General features: G+C 40.4%; 1 protein-coding gene across 5 annotated transcripts in view; it reads right to left on the bottom strand.

Annotated features, from left to right (window-relative positions):
• Positions 1-477: 477 nt before the first annotated feature.
• pall (F-box protein pallbearer) overlaps positions 478-19,363 on the bottom strand; it is a 70,365-nt gene continuing 51,479 nt past the window's right edge. For 3 of the 5 annotated variants that reach the window (XM_053793917.2, XM_053793920.2, XM_053793919.2), the window contains 2 exons: positions 7,996-8,205; positions 478-2,472 (listed from right to left, as the gene is read on the bottom strand). In XM_053793917.2, coding sequence (XP_053649892.1) covers positions 2,065-2,472; positions 7,996-8,205 — 618 coding nt within the window. In that variant the 3' untranslated portion in view covers positions 478-2,064. Of the gene's footprint in view, positions 2,473-7,939; positions 8,206-19,363 lie in introns of all 5 variants that reach the window. The other 2 variants (XM_053793923.2, XM_053793922.2) reach the window with 2 other exon arrangements.

Here is a 19,363-nt window from a genome sequence, read left to right as displayed (position 1 = left end):
TTATGGTTTGATGTGAGAGTGCTCGTGAATTTCTCAAAAAACAGCTTGCAAATTAGTACACATTTTAACTCTTTAACTGTCCAAACGTAGATCTACGTTTGCTTGCGTAGCACTTCGAACGTAGATCTACATTTTTTTTTTTTACATTCTTTCTTATGGAGACAATCAAGGGCAGAGCGCTACACGCGCAAAAGTAGATCTACATTTGGACATTTCAAGGGTTAAAGTGCTTCTGGGATTTGGTAGACTAATGAGTGTAAGCAGGGTAACACCTATAAAAAGATTCCTACCTCCAGATTTCATATCTGGAGGTGGGAAGGGCAGTGCTTGCACTCTGCAGGAGAGGTGGGGATGTTCCAGCTCGAATGGTTATTTGAATTATGTTGTTTGTGCACTTCAGGAAAGACAGTTACTGAATGAGTGATGAGATGACCATACCTTGGCAAAAAACAGCTGATGTGGTTAAAAAAATATCTGTCACCTTGATTACAGTAAATAGATAAATTTTTATTTATTACTTTGAAAATTTTCTGCTAAAAAATTGAATTTGTGGTAATACATTTTAAATTCTAATGTGATAAATTAAAATAAGTGACTTATATACTGTACATTATGGTAATTACAGTAGCTGACTTTTTATTTAATACATTGAAAAATCTCAGCTAAAAAATACATTGGAAATTCTTATGTGATAAACTAATAAAAAGTGTATAAATTCTGTGATAAACTAAAAAAAAAAAGTATAAAACAATGTGTATAAACATAGTTTATTGCACATACCGTCAACATTCTGTGTAATTACTTAATACGGTAGTTTTTGTTGTTGTTGCTTTATTCCAAAAGTAATCCCTCTGTTAGTCTGGAATACCTTTATGTGCCACATATTGCATTACAATGATCCTTTCTCAATTTACCACTGAATGTTTGTAGTTAAAACATATTAAATACCTCTAAGGCTTTGTTTTCACTGCGAGTATAATTTGCCAAGCTAAGCCTTATGCTATCCATAAACTGATTTATATTAATGTATCTACACAACTGATCCACTTATTTAATAATAATATGGGCTTACAGACTACTACAGAAGTGAAAATGAGTCTGCATGCAACATCCTGCTTGCAGGCTGAAAAAAAAAATATAAAAAAAAAAAAGGCAAAATAATACATATATCTGTACATTATTTTTATGGTAATCTCTTTGTATTTAGGGATCATGAGTCAATGTTCACACAGATTCCCTTCTTATCTAAGAAGTGAAAATTACTTTTCATGTAGATTCCCTTCACTAAAGCTAGCCCTTCTTTCCTAGGAAGCACAAACAAAACTTCAGTTGATTCCTGTCACTAAAGCTATTCCTGCCTAACCAGAAACTTAAATAGAAAAGTACCCTCTTATGAAAGTTTACTATGATATACAGAATATAATACAGATGTGGCCAAGCCACATGCAGGTCTTTCATTCATTCAATGCAACTCACAAGACAATATCCAGACTTACTTCTAGTTCTCACACTGCTGTTCTAAGATATTTGTTGTCATCTGGGAACTTTTTTTTTTTTTTTTTTTTTTTTAGACCTTCCCAACATAGATAAAATCTAGATATGTTGATTAATAAGAAGCTACAAACAAGACATTTGGAAATACATTTTCTGTACACTTGAAGAATTACATAGTTGTCTCCCACTTGTGTTTTTTGATCACAACAAAGATGCATCCAATTTAAGCATACATAGGGACTATGGCACTGTGAATAAATTATCTATATCTTCTAGGTTTCAATTATCTGACAACTGATGTGTGCAGCTCTTGTCAAGATAAATTGGCCACCTTTGGTATAGTATCTTTTAAAAGATGCCTGGTACTGTAATTTTAACTTTGTAGTCAAAAGTTTTAAAGATCTTATTTATGACAACAGCTATGAATATGCAATAGCAAATCAATTACACTTTTATGGTTTAAGCAGTAAAGGTTTGTTTTCCAATTTACTCAAAATAACTAACATTCATTCCATCACTGTGGTTTTATATATACGTACATACTTAACACCAAAGCTAATAATACTGTCTTCAATTTTTTTTCCACTTCATCTGTGGTCCTTCTTGACTTTCCTCCTCTTCGGACAATTTCCTCTTTTTATGTTTCTTTCCATTAGACTTACCAACAGGAGCTGTTGCCCCACAAATGGTCTGTGAAGAGGATGCCGAACTATCTATGGTTTCTTCATGTGCAGTAGCTTCTTGCAGTAATGTAAGCTGAGAAAAGTTTCCTTGATTACATTGGCTGGCTGTTAAACTACTGGATGAGCTTGCTCCACACGATGAATATACAGGGGTGGTGGGTGATACCTCGTGAGCAGGAGACATGCCAAGTGCCATCTCTCCAGCCGTGTATCCCGCTAATGATGACGATGTTAGATAAGTTGGTGACGGTAGCTGAGCAGGAGGTAAATTAACCGGAAGTAAATTTGGCTGTACCTAATTACACAAAAAAGACAAAAAATGTTATAAGACAGGTTCTAATAATCAATACTGTATTTAATGAACACTACTTCCTAGTCTACCTTTTACTATCCTACCTCTATATAAATTATTACCCCTCTGCTCTTAACCCTTAAACTGTCCAAACGTAGATATACGTTGATGTGTGGCAGGCTCTGAACGTAGATCTACGTTTTTTTTTTTTTTTACATGCTTTCAAATGGGGAAAATCAAGGTCGGAGAGCTACACACGTGAACGTAAATCTACGTTTGAACAGTTTAAGGGTTAATGTATACTAGTGCACCTATGAGACAACACTGACCTTAGTTTTTAAAGTTGCTATTGTTTATAAAATATATTATTCAGTTTTTGCTGGTGCTGTAAATAATGTTCGGACAATGAGCTTCGTAACTGAAACACATTAAGCGTACCACTGCAACACAGTATATATGCCAAATTCAGTGGTACCTCGAGTTTCGAACAGCTCCCAACTCGAACAATTATGTAAATATATTTTTGTAAATGCTTTTATAAGTGTATTTTTGGGGGTCTGAAACAGACTAATCTAAATTACATTATTTCTTATTCCTTACAGGAACAAATTCATTCGGTATCAGCACTCAAACAGCCTTCTGGAACGAATTAAGTTCATAACTTGAGGTACCACTATATATACAGTGGACCCTCGACCAGCGATATTAATCCGTTCCTGAGAGCTCATCGTTAGTCAGAATTATCGTTAGTCAAGTTAATTTTCCCATAAGAAATAATGGAAATCAAATTAATCCGTGCAAGACACCCAAAAGTATTGAAAAAAAAAAATTTTTACCACATGAAATATTAATTTTAATACACACAAACTGAAGATTACATGCACAGTTACATGACACTTACCTTTATTGAAGATCTGGTGATGATTGATGGGATGGGAGGAGGGGAGAGGTGTTAGTGTTTAGAAGGGGAATCCCCTTCCATTAGCACTTGAGGCAGCAAGTCTTTTTCTGGGGTTACTTCCCTTGTTCTTTTAATGCCACTAGGACCAGCTTCAGAGTCACTGGACTTCTGTCGCACATATCTGTCCATAGAGGCCTGTACCTCTCGTTCCTTTATGACTTTCCTAAAGTGGTTCACAACAGTGTCAGTGTAATAGTCACCAGCACGGCTTGCAGTAGCTGTGTCAGGGTGATTTTCATCAAAAAAGGTTTGCACTTCAAGCCACTTTGCACACATTTCCTAATCTTAGAAGTAGGCAACTTCTTCAATTTCTCTCTCCCCTCCTCCGAAGCAGTTTCCTCAGGTGTGCCCTCTTGCTGTTGAAGATGATCTAGCAGCTCATCAGTGGTTAGTTCTTCACTGTCCTCCACCACCAACTCTTCCACATCCTCCCCACTAACCTCCAACCCCAAGGACTTCCCCAATGCCACAATGGATTCCTCAACTGGCATAGGATTCTCAGGGTTAGCCTCAAACCCTTCAAAATCCCTTTTGTCTACACATTCTGGCCACAGTTTTTTCCAAGCAGAGTTCAATGTCCTCTTAGTCACTTCCTCCCAAGCCTTACCTATAATGTTTACACAATTGAGGATGGTAAAATGATCTTTCCAAAACTCTCTTAGAGTCAGTTGAGTTTCTGAGGTCACTACAAAGCACCTTTCAAACACAGCTTTTGTGTACAGTTTCTTGAAGTTGGAAATAACCTGCTGGTCCATGGGCTGCAGGAGAGGAGTGGTATTAGGAGGCAAAAACTTCACCTTAATGAAGCTCGTGTCCCTAGAAAGTCGCTCTGCCAAGTCTGAAGGATGACCAGGAGCATTGTCTAATACCAGGAGGCACTTAAGGTCTAATTTCTTTTCAATTAGGTAATTTTTCACATTGGGGGCAAATGCATGATGTAACCAGTCATAGAAAAAGTCCCTAGTGACCCATGCCTTACCGTTTGCCCTCCACAGCACACACAAATTAGCCTTGAGGACATTGTTTTTCCTGAACACTCTGGGAGTTTCAGAGTGATACACCAATAAAGGCTTCACTTTGCAATCACCACTAGCATTGGCACACATCAACAGAGTAAGCCTGTCTTTCATAGGCTTATGTCCTGGGAGTGCCTTTTCCTCCTGAGTAATGTACGTCCTGCTTGGCATTTTCTTCCAAAACAGGCCTGTTTCGTCACAATTAAACACTTGTTCAGGTTTCAGTCCTTCACTGTCTATGTACTCCTTGATGTCCTGCACATATTTTTCAGCCAATTTGTGGTCCGAACTGGCAGCCTCACCATGCCTTATCACACTATGAATGCCACTACGCTTCTTAAATCTCTCAAACCAACCTTTGCTGGCCTTAAATTCACTCACATCACTAATTGCTGGCATTTTTCTAATTAAATAATCATGCAACTTCCTAGCCTTTTCACATATGATCGCTTGAGAGATGCTGTCTCCTGCTATCTGTTTCTCGTTTATCCACACCAATAAAAGTCTCTCAACATCTTCTATCACTTGCGATCTCAGTTTCGAAAACATAGTTGCACCTTTGGCAAGAACAGCTTCCTTGATTGCCGTTTTCTTGCCCACAATAGTAGCGATGGTTGATTGGGGTTTATTATACAACCTGACCAGCTCAGAGATACGCACTCCACTTTCATATTTATCAATGATCTCTTTCTTCATCTCCATAGTAATTCTCACCCTTTTTGCTGTAGGGTTGGCACTAGAAGCTTTCTTGGGGCCCATGGTGACTTATTTTGCAGGTGCAATCACTAAATAGGCTGTGATAATATGAAATGTTCCAGTTGTATGTTTGGAAGCGACCGCGGTGGCTGGCTGGCTTGCAAACACTGGCACCAAAGGGACAAGTGAGGCGCGCTCAGGCCAAAGTGGACGCGTATGGTACGGAACGAATAGCGCTGGTCGGGTTTTTAAGCGCTAGTCGAGGCAAAATTTTTGCGTTAAAATGTATCGCTAGTCAGATTTATCGTTAATCGATGCCATCGTTGGTCGAGGGTCCACTGTACATCAAACTTACTTATTCACTAAACACATCCTCTTCCTAAACATGTTTAGCTTTGGTTTAACCCTTGCAGGGTCAAGACCCCTAATCCTGAACTTGCTCTCAGGGTCAAAAAATTAAAAAAAGAAATTTTTTTCTTATTAATTGATAGAGAATCTTTTCCCGGTGGTTATGACACCAAAAGTATAAAATTTGATGGAAAACTTACGGAATTATGCTCCAAACTTCAGAATATTATTTACTTAACCTGATCCTTTCCTCTCTTCTTTTCCTATTGTTTCCTTTTTCTTTCTTTGTTTACCTGTCTTCAGCCTATTCTGTTAGTCCTCCCTCCCCTATGTTTTGGTCTTACCCCTTGTGGGCCCTTAGCTCTCCTGCAATGCTCCTTTTTCTTGTCCTTAGACTGACCCTACTGCTACTACTATTTAGTCTCCCCCCCCATTCCTCTACTATTGTTACTACCTTTATTTGTGCCTCCTGTCACCCTTCACCTACCCTTTTCTTTCTTTTGCCTAAATTATTCTCCCTACTTTCTACTACCACTATTTCTTCTACTACTACTTCCACTACCTACCTTCCACTACTTCCTCTTCTCCCTCTCTTGTACCCACTCACCTATATATCCTGGCTACCTCACTCTTTTCTGTTAGTATGATTTTGTAACTGGTCCAAATCAGACTGAAACGTCATCATCGAGACCTCTTCTATATTACACTTGCTTTCCATTTTGAATTTATATTCACACAAACAATAGAAGATTTACTAGTATGCAGACTACTGCATTATTTTAACCCTTAAATGGTCCAAACGTATATATACGTTTTTTCAACATCTGAAAGTATGTAAAAAAATGTAGATTTTTTTTTGTTGTTTTACATGTGAAAACGTGTAAAAAACTTTTATCTACATTTTTTTTGTTATATTTGAAAATATGTAAAAAAAAGTAGATCTACTTTTGTAGCACTACGAATTTGAACGTCGATCTGTTTGGACCGTTTAAGGGTTAATAACTGCATAAATAGTGTCAGTGCATTTGTGAACATGATACAGACCAACCAGTTGGACGTGTACTGGACGAGTGACGTAATTTGTGTCTTCTAGAATATCAGCAAAAATCTAACATTTCCGCTTCTTTGAGCTCAATTTCCCACTACTTTCAGTCCTGAAACCAATTAAAATCATCTCTATTTCCATAATATATCATCCATTCTATAAGTGATACCAAGAAACCGAGATTACAACCAAGAAAATCATTCGAAAATACTACACTGCAGTCGCTATTTTTTTTTTTTAACATATCGGCCATTTCCCACCAAGATAGGGTGGCCCAAAAAAAGAAAAACTTTCACCATCATTCACTCCATCACTGTCTTGCCAGAGGTGCAATTACACTACAGTTATAAAACTGCAACATTAACACCCCTCCTTCAGAGTGCAAGCACTGTATTTCCCATCTCCAGAACTCAAGTCAGGCCTGCTGGTTTCCCTGAATCACTTCATAAATATTACCCTGCTCACACTCCAACAGTACATCAAGTCCTAAAAACCATATATCTCCATTCACTGCTGTCTAACACGCTCACGCATGCTTGTAAGTCCAAGCCCCTCACACACACAGCTTCCTTTACCCACTCCCTCCAACCTTTCCTAGGCTGACCTCCACCCTGCCTTTCCTCCACTACAAATTTCTACACTCTCTAAGTCATTCTATTTTGTTTCACCCTCTTTACATGTCCGAACCACCTCAACAACCCCTTCTCAGCCCTTTGGATAACAGTTTTGGTAATCCCACACCTCCTCTTAATTTCCAAACAACGAATTCTCTGCATTATATTCGCACCACACGTTGCCCTCAGACACATCTCCAGTGCCTCCAGCCTTCTCCTTGTTGCAACATTCACCACCCATGCTTCGCACCCATATAAGAGCATTGGTATAACTATACTCTCATACATTCCCCTCTTTGCATAGTTGCTATATTAAACCAAATGCACGGTCAGTTTTTTCCCATCATGCAATGCACAGGGCAGGATTTTTTTTTATATGGTGCACACTCACCACATAGACACATTCTCTCATATGTAAGCCCAAATTTACCACTCACTGCTTATCTGAGTGAGCTGAGCTCATCACACATTTCTACGGCACAGAGCCATAGTACTACAGCACAGACCTCAAAGTGGTTAAATTGAAGGTTTTCTGTATCTAGTAATGGCCAGTAGTCCTGCTTCAATGCTTTGTTATATCAATATCAACTAGTTCAGAGTGATATTTAATGAGATATGGTTAAAATTTAAGTGGTGCCAGGCTTGGGTGATCTCATATGAGTGAATGAACACTGCATATAGCTAATTGCTAGTAAAAATAGGGTCACTGCATATAAGCGAATTTTCATTAAGTTAAAGCTAAACTGCATAAAGCAAAAATACTGTGCATGCACTAAAAATGCAAACCTACCTAAGACTAAGCCCCATGAAAATTAAAATTTTCAAATATTCATGATAAGTCATTACCATATTGGCTGCCACGAAGACAGTGGAGCCAATGACAGGATTTGTGACATTATGCGAGCTATAAAACTGCTGATTCTTGTCTTCTCTTCGCCAGCTTCCACTAGTCCTGCTGCCGCTGTTAGAATTTGCATTACAACCCTCTCTCATGCGTGCCATCTCAGCCAGTAGCTCACTAAAACGTTGATCATATTCTAAGAGCTTTCGGTTCACCTAAAAAACATAAAAGAACATCTCCACATTACAACAAAAAAATATATAAATTTTCAAAACTTCCACAAGAAGCCTACAGAATCTCTTAATACAGGGAACTGGAGCTACCCTCCACTTCCTTGAATCAAACTTGATTGCCTTCCATTCCCAAAGCAGTGTGCAACCCCAATAGATTTAGCACTTCCCCATGTATATAATAATAATAATACATCATATATTGAGATTCTTAATTCATACATGTACCCTATCTTATAAGTTTCATTTGAATCAATTTTCCCAAACAATTCAATCTGAAACAAATATGTCTAATTATCACTTCTAATAACATGTAAAAAAAATACTATATTTATTATATGCTGTAAAATGAGATTTTCCATTGCTAAGTAGGATAAAGGAGGCAAAATAGTCTCCCAGTTTGAAGTCAAACTGCCAAAACCTGATCAAGTTTGCATTTATCAGTGTTTGTTAACAATGGGAGAATAAAACCAATGGAATACTGTACCCCAATGATCAGTTGGGCCCATAATTGTTCCTAGTGTATATTAACCCTTAAATGGTCCAAACGTATACGTTCATGCTCGTAGCGCCCCAAACGTATACAGTGGACCCCCGCATAGCGAACTTAATCCGTGCAAGAGGGCTGGTCGTTATGCGAAATGTTCACTATGCGAATTAATTTTCCTCATAAGAAATAATGGAAATAAAATTAATCCGTGCAAGACACCCAAAAGTATGAAAAAAAATTTTTTTTACCACAAAAAAATGTTAATTTTAGTACACAAACTGAAAAAGGCATGCACAATTACATGACACTTACTTTTATTGAAGATCTGGTGATGATTGATGGGATGGGAGGAGGGGAGAGAGTGTGTTAGTGTTTAGAAGGGGAATCCCCTTCCATTAGGACTTGAGGTAGCAAGTCCTTTTCCGGGGTTACTTCCCTTCTTCTTTTAATGCCACTAGGACCAGCTTCAGAGTCACTGGACCTCTGTCGCACAACAAATCTGTCCATAGAGCTCTGTACCTCCCGTTCCTTTACGATTTGTCTAAAATGGGCCATAACATTGTCATTGAAATAGTCACCAGCACGGCTTGCAACAGCTGTGTCAGGGTGATTTTCATCCATAAAGGTTTGCAGTTCAACCCACTGTGCACACATTTCCTTAATTTTTGAAGTAGGCACAATGGATTCCACAACTGGCATAGGCTTCTCAGGGTTAGCCCCAAACCCTTCAAAATCTTTCTTAATTTCCATACTAATTCTCACCCTTTTTACCACAGGGTTGGCACTAGAAGCTTTCTTGGGGCCCATGGTCACTTATTTTCCAGAAACAGCACCGAAAACACTGTAATAATACGAAATATTCCGAGTGTATGCTTGAATGTTACCGCGGAGGCTGGCTGGTAAACAATGGACGCGTCTCGGACGAAGGTCGCTGAGCGGGTTTTTGTCCACTATGCGGGGCAAAATTTTGGCGAACAAAGCGTTCGCTATGCAAGGCGTTCGCTATGCGGGGGTCCACTGTATATACGTTTTATTTTTCATTCGTTCAAAATTGGTGCGATAGGCCTGAGTCGCCTAGACATGAGAGAATGGGTGTGCGCACTCAGTGTGCGCAGTATACAAAAAATTTGGGACGCCTGGGTACCACATGGTAGGACCAGTTACATTCAGCTCCATCCTGGGTCAACATCATGGCACATCCTCGTGATTCACTCACGCCTCGTCGTATTAACACTACTATTCGAGGAAAGTGATATAGATCATGAGTTTAGTGGATTTGACACCAATGGGGCCAGTAATATTCAAGGAATTAGTGAAAATACCGACGATAACCCAGATGACCCTCAGCCCATCACCTCTGGGGTAGCGACACCTGTCCTAGGGCCAAGCACCTCTAGGGTAGCCAATGTGGCCACAGCAGACCCTAGGTCAAGCACTTCTGGGGTGGCCAGTATGGCCACACAAGACCTTGGGCCAAGCACCTATGGAGTGGCAAGTGTTACCCATAGGCAACTTCACATGAGGAAACTATCATTTTCCCTGTGTTTTAGTGATAGTGAAAGTGATGTAAGTGATGATGAGATTGATTTTATGCCAATCGAGGATTCGTCTAGTGATAGTAAAGTTCTTTATTCACCAGTGAAGCGTACTTTTAGACGTCGTTATCTACGTTCAGGCAGTGTGCCATATGCAATCCCCAAGGGTCGTGTCAGGTCACGATCTAAAACCCCGGCCACTGATAGTGAAAGTGATCATGAAGGGGAGTATGCGGGGATGGAGGAAGTAGTGGTGGGTGGCATGGTGCCTGGACCACATGGCGCAGTGGGTGGACAGACAAAGGACTGCCCGGCATCCCCACAACCATGTGCTGCCTCCACTCCTGTCCCTCCTCCTGCCCCCCCCTCGCCCCATGCCACAGGTCCACCCTGCACCATGTGATCGTGAGTGGAACTGGACACAAAGTATATTCGTGCCTCAGCCTTGTGATTTTGATACTAGTGGAAGTGGTATCCTGCCAGAATGTCCCATAACGAATGAGTCTACAGAGTTAGACTATTTCCAGTTGTACTTTGACGAGCCTATAATGAACTTGATAGTGACCCAAACAAACAATTATTACCAATATGTCATGAACAACACAGCAGAGGTTGGAGAATCGTCACGGCTGCACAGGTGGAAAGACACAACAGTGGCTGAAATGTATTTATTCCTTGGCACTGTCATGCTTATGCCACATATTTATAAGAACAATACATATACGTAATTACTGGTCTACAGACCACTTCATCAGTACTCCAGTTTTCCGTGACCTCCTTCCCTGCAACAGATTCACTCTGTTGCTACGAATGTTGCACTTCTCAGACAGAAACACGCCAAACAGAAATGACCTTCTATACAAAATCAGGGAAGTGTTTATGTATTTGAAGCAGAAATTCAGTGTATACTTTTATCCCTTCAAGAACATTGTTGTTGATGAGTCCTTGATTCTGTTCAAGGGACGCCTCTCATTCAAGCAATATATACCGAGCAAACATAATCGCTTTGGTATAAAACTTTTTGTTATGTGTGATTGTGAGAGTGGTCTTGTGTTGGATGTAACTGTATACACCAGGAAAAACACACTCGATGATGACAGACGGATGTTGAGCATTTCCGGTGATGTTGTTCACAGGATGATGGAACCATACCTTGGCAAGGGCCATACATTGTACACAGACAACTGGTATACAAGCCCTATGCTCGGTGATTTCCTACGTGTGAACAATACTGATATATGTGGAACAGTGAGAAGGAATAGGAAACATGCCAAGGTTCACTGGAGGCATTGTTAAAGGTGAAGTGCAAGTGTTTCATGCTAATGACATCATGGCACTGACGTGGCATGACAAACGGGATGTGACATTGCTGTCAACCATCCACAGAAACGAGATGGTACAGACAGATTGAGCAAGTTCAACAAAGAACCTATTGTAAAGCCAGCTGCTGTCATGGACTATACGAACAATATGCGACTAGTTGACAAGTGTGACATGATAGGGTTTGTTGACTGTGTGCGTAGGAGTCGGAAGTGGTATATAAAACTGTTTTTTCACCTTGTAGACATTGCAGTGCTCAATGCATTCAATATGTATGAAATAAAGACTGGAAAACGACAACGTTTTGCAGATTTCTCTCTGAATCTTGTCAAACAGATAGCAAGAAAGTATGGTACCACACCTGTACTTGCCCCTCAACAGCGACCTGTCACACCACAACCTGTCCCCCAACCACAGTCAGAAGGGTAAGTGCCAGACCGAATCACTCCTGTCACTATCTGGTACCAATACCACCTACCCAAAAGAAGAAGAATGCCCAGAAAAAGTGTATTGTATGTGCTACCACCAAAAAAATGACCTCAACAGCGGAAGGGGTGGGGTGGCACTCTGTATGAATCCATGCTTCATGGAGTATCATACAATTGAGGAGTACTAGAAACATAAGTGGGACATGTAAATACTTGTATATAGTTGTAGATAATAGAATGTGATTCAGCCAGGTGTGCAAAATCACCTGTCAGTGTGTACATGTATGTTTATGACAATATGATAATAATTTCATATATAATATTGGTGTATAAACAAAAATTGGCATTGATATAAAAAGTTACTATAAAACATAATTATCATATCATGAAAACCAACAAAAAATTAAAAAAAAAAATGGAAGAAAACGGTAAATATGTAGAATTTCTCCAGGCGGCAGCACTCCATGTTGCTGTCAGGTGATCGCCAAGTGCCAACTTCGCGGCCTCATATCTCGGTAAGTACTGACATTAAATTTTTTTTTTATGCTAAAACACTTATAAAAATGTTCTCTTTTTTTCTATAAAAAAAAAATAATTTTTTTTTCAAAATATTCAGGGTGGTGCGTGAGTGAGCGTATATATACGTTTGGACCGTTTAAGGGTTAACAATATAAGCTCTTAACTATGATATCACTTTTTGCAGATATAAAAATAATAAGGGAATAAAAACTGAAGAAGACAGAATAAGACTTTAAGAAGACTGTAAAGAGTTCAAGAATAGTTAAATAACTTATTACTAGGGTTTAATAAAGCCAGCAAATTAAATACAGAGTGGCATCTGGGGGAAGAATAAGCTCAAAGAAATAGGCAAAGAAAAGGCGCATTGAATAACCATTACCCCTAACTTGTCCCCTGAAGCAAACAAACTGCATAACTTCATCTTGTAAACATAAGTGTGACATTTAGGAACCTCAATGAATAATCATTAAAAAATAGTTGATTGGTAGACAGCAACCACCCAGGGAGGTACTACCATCCTGCCAAGTGAGTGTGAAATGGAAACTTTTATTTGTTTTACATGATGGTAGGATTGCTGGTGTCTTTTTTCTGGTTCATAAACATGCAAGATAACAGTTACAGCCTCTCCTCACTTAGTGACGTACTCGTTTACCGACCACTTGGACTTATGACCAGCTCTCCAACCAGCAAGCAAACCTAAATAATGTACAGTGGAACCTCAGTTTTCGTCTTTAATTAGTTCCATTAAGTCTGATGAAAACCGAATTCGACGAAAATTGAAGCAATATTTCCCATGAGAAATAATGTAAATCCAATTAATCCGTTCCAGACACCCAAAAATATTAACAAAAAATGCATTTTATAGAGAATAACTATAACTTTACATACAGAAAACAATGAGAAATAAATATAAAGCACTAATGAAATGGATAAATGAACATTTAAATCACTTACCTTTACTGAAGACTCTTTTTGGCATATGGAAAATGGCGAGGTGAGGAGAGGGAAGAAAGGTTATCTCTACCACCATCACTACCACCCTCTACCACCATCACTCCCACCTTCTACCACCATCACTACCACCTTCTACCACTATCACTACCACCTTCTACCACCATCACTACCACCCTCTACCAACATCACTACCACCCTCTACCACCATCACAACCACTACCACCCTCTACTACCATCACTACCACCATCATTACCACCCTCTACCACCATCACTACCACCATCACTATCACCCTCTACCACCACCATAACCACTACCACCCTCTACTACCATCAATACCACCCTCTACCACCATCACTACCATCCTCTACCACCATCACTACCACCCTCTACCACCATCACTACCACCCTCTACTACCATCACTACCACCCTTTACCACAATCACTACCACCCATTACCACAATCACTACCACCCCCTACCACCATCACTACCACCACCCTCTACCACCATCACTACCACCATCACAACCACTACCACCCTCTACCACCATCGTTACCACCCTCTACCACCACTGAATTCTATCATGTTTCTCGCATTCTCTATCAAAGGGCTGGCACTTGGAACTTTCTTTGGCTTCATGGTGGCTTATTTAGCAGTTGCACTATAAACAAGCACAAAAAAACAGTGGATTATTACAAAATGTTTCGTATGAATGCATAGGGTAATGTTCACTCGACGAGAAACAAAGCTAGACTGACTCAGTATGCTTGCGTGGGATGCTTTGTGTGGGCACAGGCAGACAGACACGTTCAGTATGGCGGATGAAAACCGAGGTGATGAACGAAAACTGGAACAATATTTTGACGAAAAGTCGTCGAAAATTAAATTCGACAAAAGCCAGGGCAAATGAAACCTGAGGTTCCACTGTACTATATTAGAACTAATTTCCTCTATTAAAGGTGAATACAGGAAAGAGTAAGGTTATGAGGATAACAAAAAGATTAGGTGATGAAAGATTGAATATCAGATTGGAGGGAGAATGTATGGAGGAGGTGAATGTATTCAGATATTTGGGAGTGGACGTGTCAGCGGATGGGTCTATGAAAGATGAGGTGAATCATAGAATTGATGAGGGAAAAAGAGTGAGTGGTGCACTTAGGAGTCTGTGGAGACAAAGAACTTTGTCCTTGGAGGCAAAGAGGGGAATGTATGAGAGTATAGTTTTACCAACGCTCTTATATGGGTGTGAAGCATGGGTGATGAATGTTGCAGCGAGGAGAAGGCTGGAGGCAGTGGAGATGTCATGTCTGAGGGCAATGTGTGGTGTGAATATAATGCAGAGAATTCGTAGTTTGGAAGTTAGGAGGAGGTGCGGGATTACCAAAACTGTTGTCCAGAGGGCTGAGGAAGGGTTGTTGAGGTGGTTCGGACATGTAGAGAGAATGGAGCGAAACAGAATGACTTCAAGAGTGTATCAGTCTGTAGTGGAAGGAAGGCGGGGTAGGGGTCGGCCTAGGAAAGGTTGGAGAGAGGGGGTAAAGGAGGTTTTGTGTGCGAGGGGCTTGGACTTCCAGCAGGTATGCGTGAGCGTGTTTGATAGGAGTGAATGGAGACAAATGGTTTTTAATACTTGACGTGCTGTTGGAGTGTGAGCAAAGTAACATTTATGAAGGGGTTCAGGGAAACCGGCAGGCCGGACTTGAGTCCTGGAGATGGGAAGTACAGTGCCTGCACTCTGAAGGAGGGGTGTTAATGTTGCAGTTTAAAAACTGTAGTGTAAAGCACCCTTCTGGCAAGACAGTGATGGAGTGAATGATGGTGAAAGTTTTTCTTTTTCGGGCCACCCTGCCTTGGTGGGAATCGGCCAGTGTGATAATAAAAAAAAAAAAAAATATACAGTAAACTACTGTATAAAGTTTTAAAAAATACAGTGGACCCTCAGCTAACGATGGCATCAGCTAACGTTAAATCCAGCTAACGATACATTTTAACGCAAAAATTTTGCCTCAGCTAACGCTAAAAAACTCACCCAACACGTTTCGTTCGAGACGCATCCACGTGTGGCCTGAGCGCACCTCAGTTGTCCCGTGGGTGCCAGTGTTTACAAGCCAGCCAGTGCGGTCACATCCATGCATACAATCGGAACAGTTCATATTATCACAGCGTTTTTAGTGATTGTACCTGCAAAATAAGTCACCACGGGCCCCAAGAAAGCTTCTAGTGCCAACCCTGTGATAAAAAGGGTGAGAATTAGTATGGAAATTAAGAAAGATTTTGAAGGGTTTGGGGCTAACCCTGAGACGCCTATGCCAGTTGTGGAATCCATTGCGCTTACTTCAAAGATTAAGGAAATGTGTTCAAAGTGGGTTGAACTGCAAACCTTTATGGATAAAAATCACCCTAACACAGCTATTGCAAGCCATGCTGGTGACTATTACAAACACAGCTATTGCAAGCCATGCTGGTGACTATTACAATGACAATGTTGTGGCCCATTTTAGGCAAATCTTAAAGGAACAGGAGGTACAGACCTCTATAGACAGATTTGTTGTGCGACAGAAGTCCAGTGACTCTCGAGCTGGTCCTAGTGGCATTAAAAGAAGAAGGGAAGTAACCCCGGAAAAGGACTTGATACCTCAAGTCCTAATGGAAGGGGATTCCCCTTCTAAACATTAACAACTTCCACATTCTCCCCTCTTCCCATCTCATCAATCATCACCAGATCTTCAATAAAGGTAAGTGTCAGTTTGTGTGCATTAAAATTAATATTTCATGTGGTAAAAATTTTTTTTTTTCATACTTTGGGGTGTCTTGCATGGATTAATTTGATTTCCATTATTTCTTATGGGGAAAATTAATTCAGCTAACGATAATTTCAGCTAACGATGAGCTTTCAGGAACGGATTAATATCGTTAGCTGAGGGTCCACTGTACCAGAAATGTTTATAAACGGTGCAAAGGTGACATTAAAAAAATATCGCAAGATGGCTGACACAAACCCACTACCAGTATAGTATGCTCCTCGTTGAACAACCAATTCGTTTCCCAACCTACTCCTAGGAACAGAACCCCGTCGTTAAGTGAGGAGAGGCTGTATATCTTGCTACTGATACTTACATTTAGGTCACACTACACATGCATGTACACACACACATATTCACACACCCATCTGGGTTTTCTTCCATTTTCTTAATAGTTTTTGTTCTTCTTCATTTCCTTTTTTCTCCATGGGAAAGTGGAAAAGAATTCTTCCTCTGTAAGTCATGCATGTCATAAGAGGTGACTAAAATGCAGGGAGCAAGGGACTAGTAACCCCTTCTCCTGTATAAATTACTAACTTTAAATGGTCACCCTGCCTCAGTGGGACATAGCAGGTTCGTTAAAAAAAAAAAAGTCTGAATAAATGAAGAATGAGTACACAGTGGACCCCCGAGTTTTGTGATTAATCTGTTCCAAAGAGTCTGCTGAAGGACGAAATTGACAAATGGTGAAACCATTTTTCCCCATAAGAAATAATGGAAATAAAATTAATCCGTTCCAGACACCCAAAAATATTAAAAAAAAAAAAAAAATCAAATAAAGATTTAGATACAGAAAACAATGAGAACTCAAGTACATACTTATATAAAATAATAACATTACACTTACCTTTATTGAAGACTTCTGGGTGGATGGAAGACAGAAGGGGGGAGAGGATGAAGGTGCACTATTATTTGGAAGGGGAACCCCCTTCCATAAGGACTTCCGGTACTAAGTCCTTATCTGGGTTTACTTCCCTTCTTTGTTTTTTAATGCCATTGGGAACAATTTGAGAGTCACTGGACCCCTGTTGCACAAAATATCTGTCCAGAGCTCTCTGTTTCTGGTGTTTCTTTAAAATTTCCCTAAAATGGGACACAACATTGTCATTGTACATGTTGCCAACATGGCCTGCAACAGCTTTGTCAGGGTGAAGTTCATCCATAAATGTTTGCACTTCAGTCCACTTTGCACAAATGTCCTTAATCTTTGAAGAAGACACCTTCCTCCATCTCTCTTCCTCCTCTGAAGCAAATTTAGCTCTTCATTGTGGTCCCCCACCAACTCTTCCACATCCTCTAAACTCACATCCAACCCCATGGAATTCCCCAGTGACACAATACTTTCCACAACTGGCATAGGCTCCTCAGGGTCAGCCCCAAACCCTTCAAAATCCCTCTCGTACACATTCTAGCCACAATTTTCTCCTAGCAGAGTTCAAAGTCCTGCATGTCACTCCCTCCCAAGCCTTACCTATAAGGTTTATGCAATTGAGGATATTGAAGTGATCTTTCCAGAACTCTCTTAGGGTCAATTCAGTGTCTGGGGTCACTTCAAAGCACTTTTGAAACACTGCTTTGGTGTAAAGTTTTTTGAAGTTAGAAATGACCTGCTAGTCCATGGGCTGCAGGAGAGGAGTTGTATTAGGGAGCAAGAACTTCACTATGATGAAATGAAACTCCACCATTTGCTCTTCCAAATCTGGAGGATGAGCAGGAACACTATCCATTACCAGGAGGCACTTGAGTTCCAATTTATTTTCCAGGAGGTATTTCTTCACAGTGGGGCCAAACACTTCATTAAACCAATCAAGGAAAATTTCCCTTGTGACCCATGCCTTACTGTTAACCTTCCACATCACACACAATTTACTCTTGGCGACACTTTTTCTTGAACACTCTGGGATTTTCAGAGTGATAGGCAAGTAAAGGCTTCACTTTGCAATCCCCACTAGCATTACTACAGAACATGAGAGTTAGCCTGTCTTTCATAGGCTTGTGTCCTGGCAGTGCCGTTTCCTCCTGCATGATGTAGGTCTCTTTGGCATTTTCTTCCAAAACAGGCCTGTTTCATCACAATTGAACACTTGTTGGGGTTTGAATTTTCAGTGTTTATGTACCCTTTAAACTCCTGTACAAACTTCTCAGCCGCCCGTTTGTCTGAACTGGCAGCCTCACCATGCCTTATCACACTGTGTATGCCACTACACTTCTTAAATCTCTCAAACCAGCCTTTGCTGGCCTTAAAATCACAAACATCACCACTCATTGCAGGCATTTTTCTTTACGAGATCGTCATGCAACTGCCTTGGCTTTTCACATATTATCAACTGCATAATGCTATCTCCTGCTAACTGTTTTTGGGTAATCCACACCAACAATAACCTCTCTACTTCTTCGAGGATTTGCAATATCTTTTTTGTCAGCATATCTACCCCTTTTGCAACAACAGCACACTTTATTTCCTTTCCCTTCGCCACGATCAAAGTGATGGTTGAATGGGGTTTGCCATACATCCTGGCAAGCTCTGTAACATGCACTCCACTCACATTTTTCAATGATTTCTTTCTTGAATTCGATTGTGTTCCTCACTTTCTTTACCAAAAGGCTGGCACTAGCTTTCTTCGGGTCCATGGTGACTTATTAAGCAGTTACAAGCACAAAAAAACAATGGATTATTATGAAATGTATCACATGAATCTGTGGGGTGATGGTCACTCGCTGGTAAACACTGGCACACTTGAGTGTAATGGTGTACTCACCTACTCACGTAATTGTGGTTGCAGGGGTCGAGACTCAGCTCCCTGGTGTGGGAGACTGGCTTTGTGTGCACGCTGACGGCGGATGCGTACCGGACGGTCACCGAATCACGAGGCCAATCACGAACCACGAGGCTACATTTTGGCGAGAAAAGTTGCCGAAAGTCGGATTTCACGAAAGTCACAGCGCCAAACGGCTGGGGTCCACTGTAATAAACAAACTTTTTCCTAACTCTGTCTGTCTGTCTGTCTGTGTGAGAGAGAGAGAGATACAGAGAGAGAGAGAGAGAGATACAGAGAGAGAGAGAGAGAGAGATACAGAGAGAGAGAGAGAGAGAT

The sequence above is a fragment of the Cherax quadricarinatus genome, chromosome 56 (assembly GCF_038502225.1).
Source record: "Cherax quadricarinatus isolate ZL_2023a chromosome 56, ASM3850222v1, whole genome shotgun sequence".
NCBI lineage: Eukaryota > Metazoa > Arthropoda > Malacostraca > Decapoda > Parastacidae > Cherax > Cherax quadricarinatus.
Note: the sequence above shows the minus strand (reverse complement) of the source record. Positions and strands in the feature narration are given on the sequence as shown.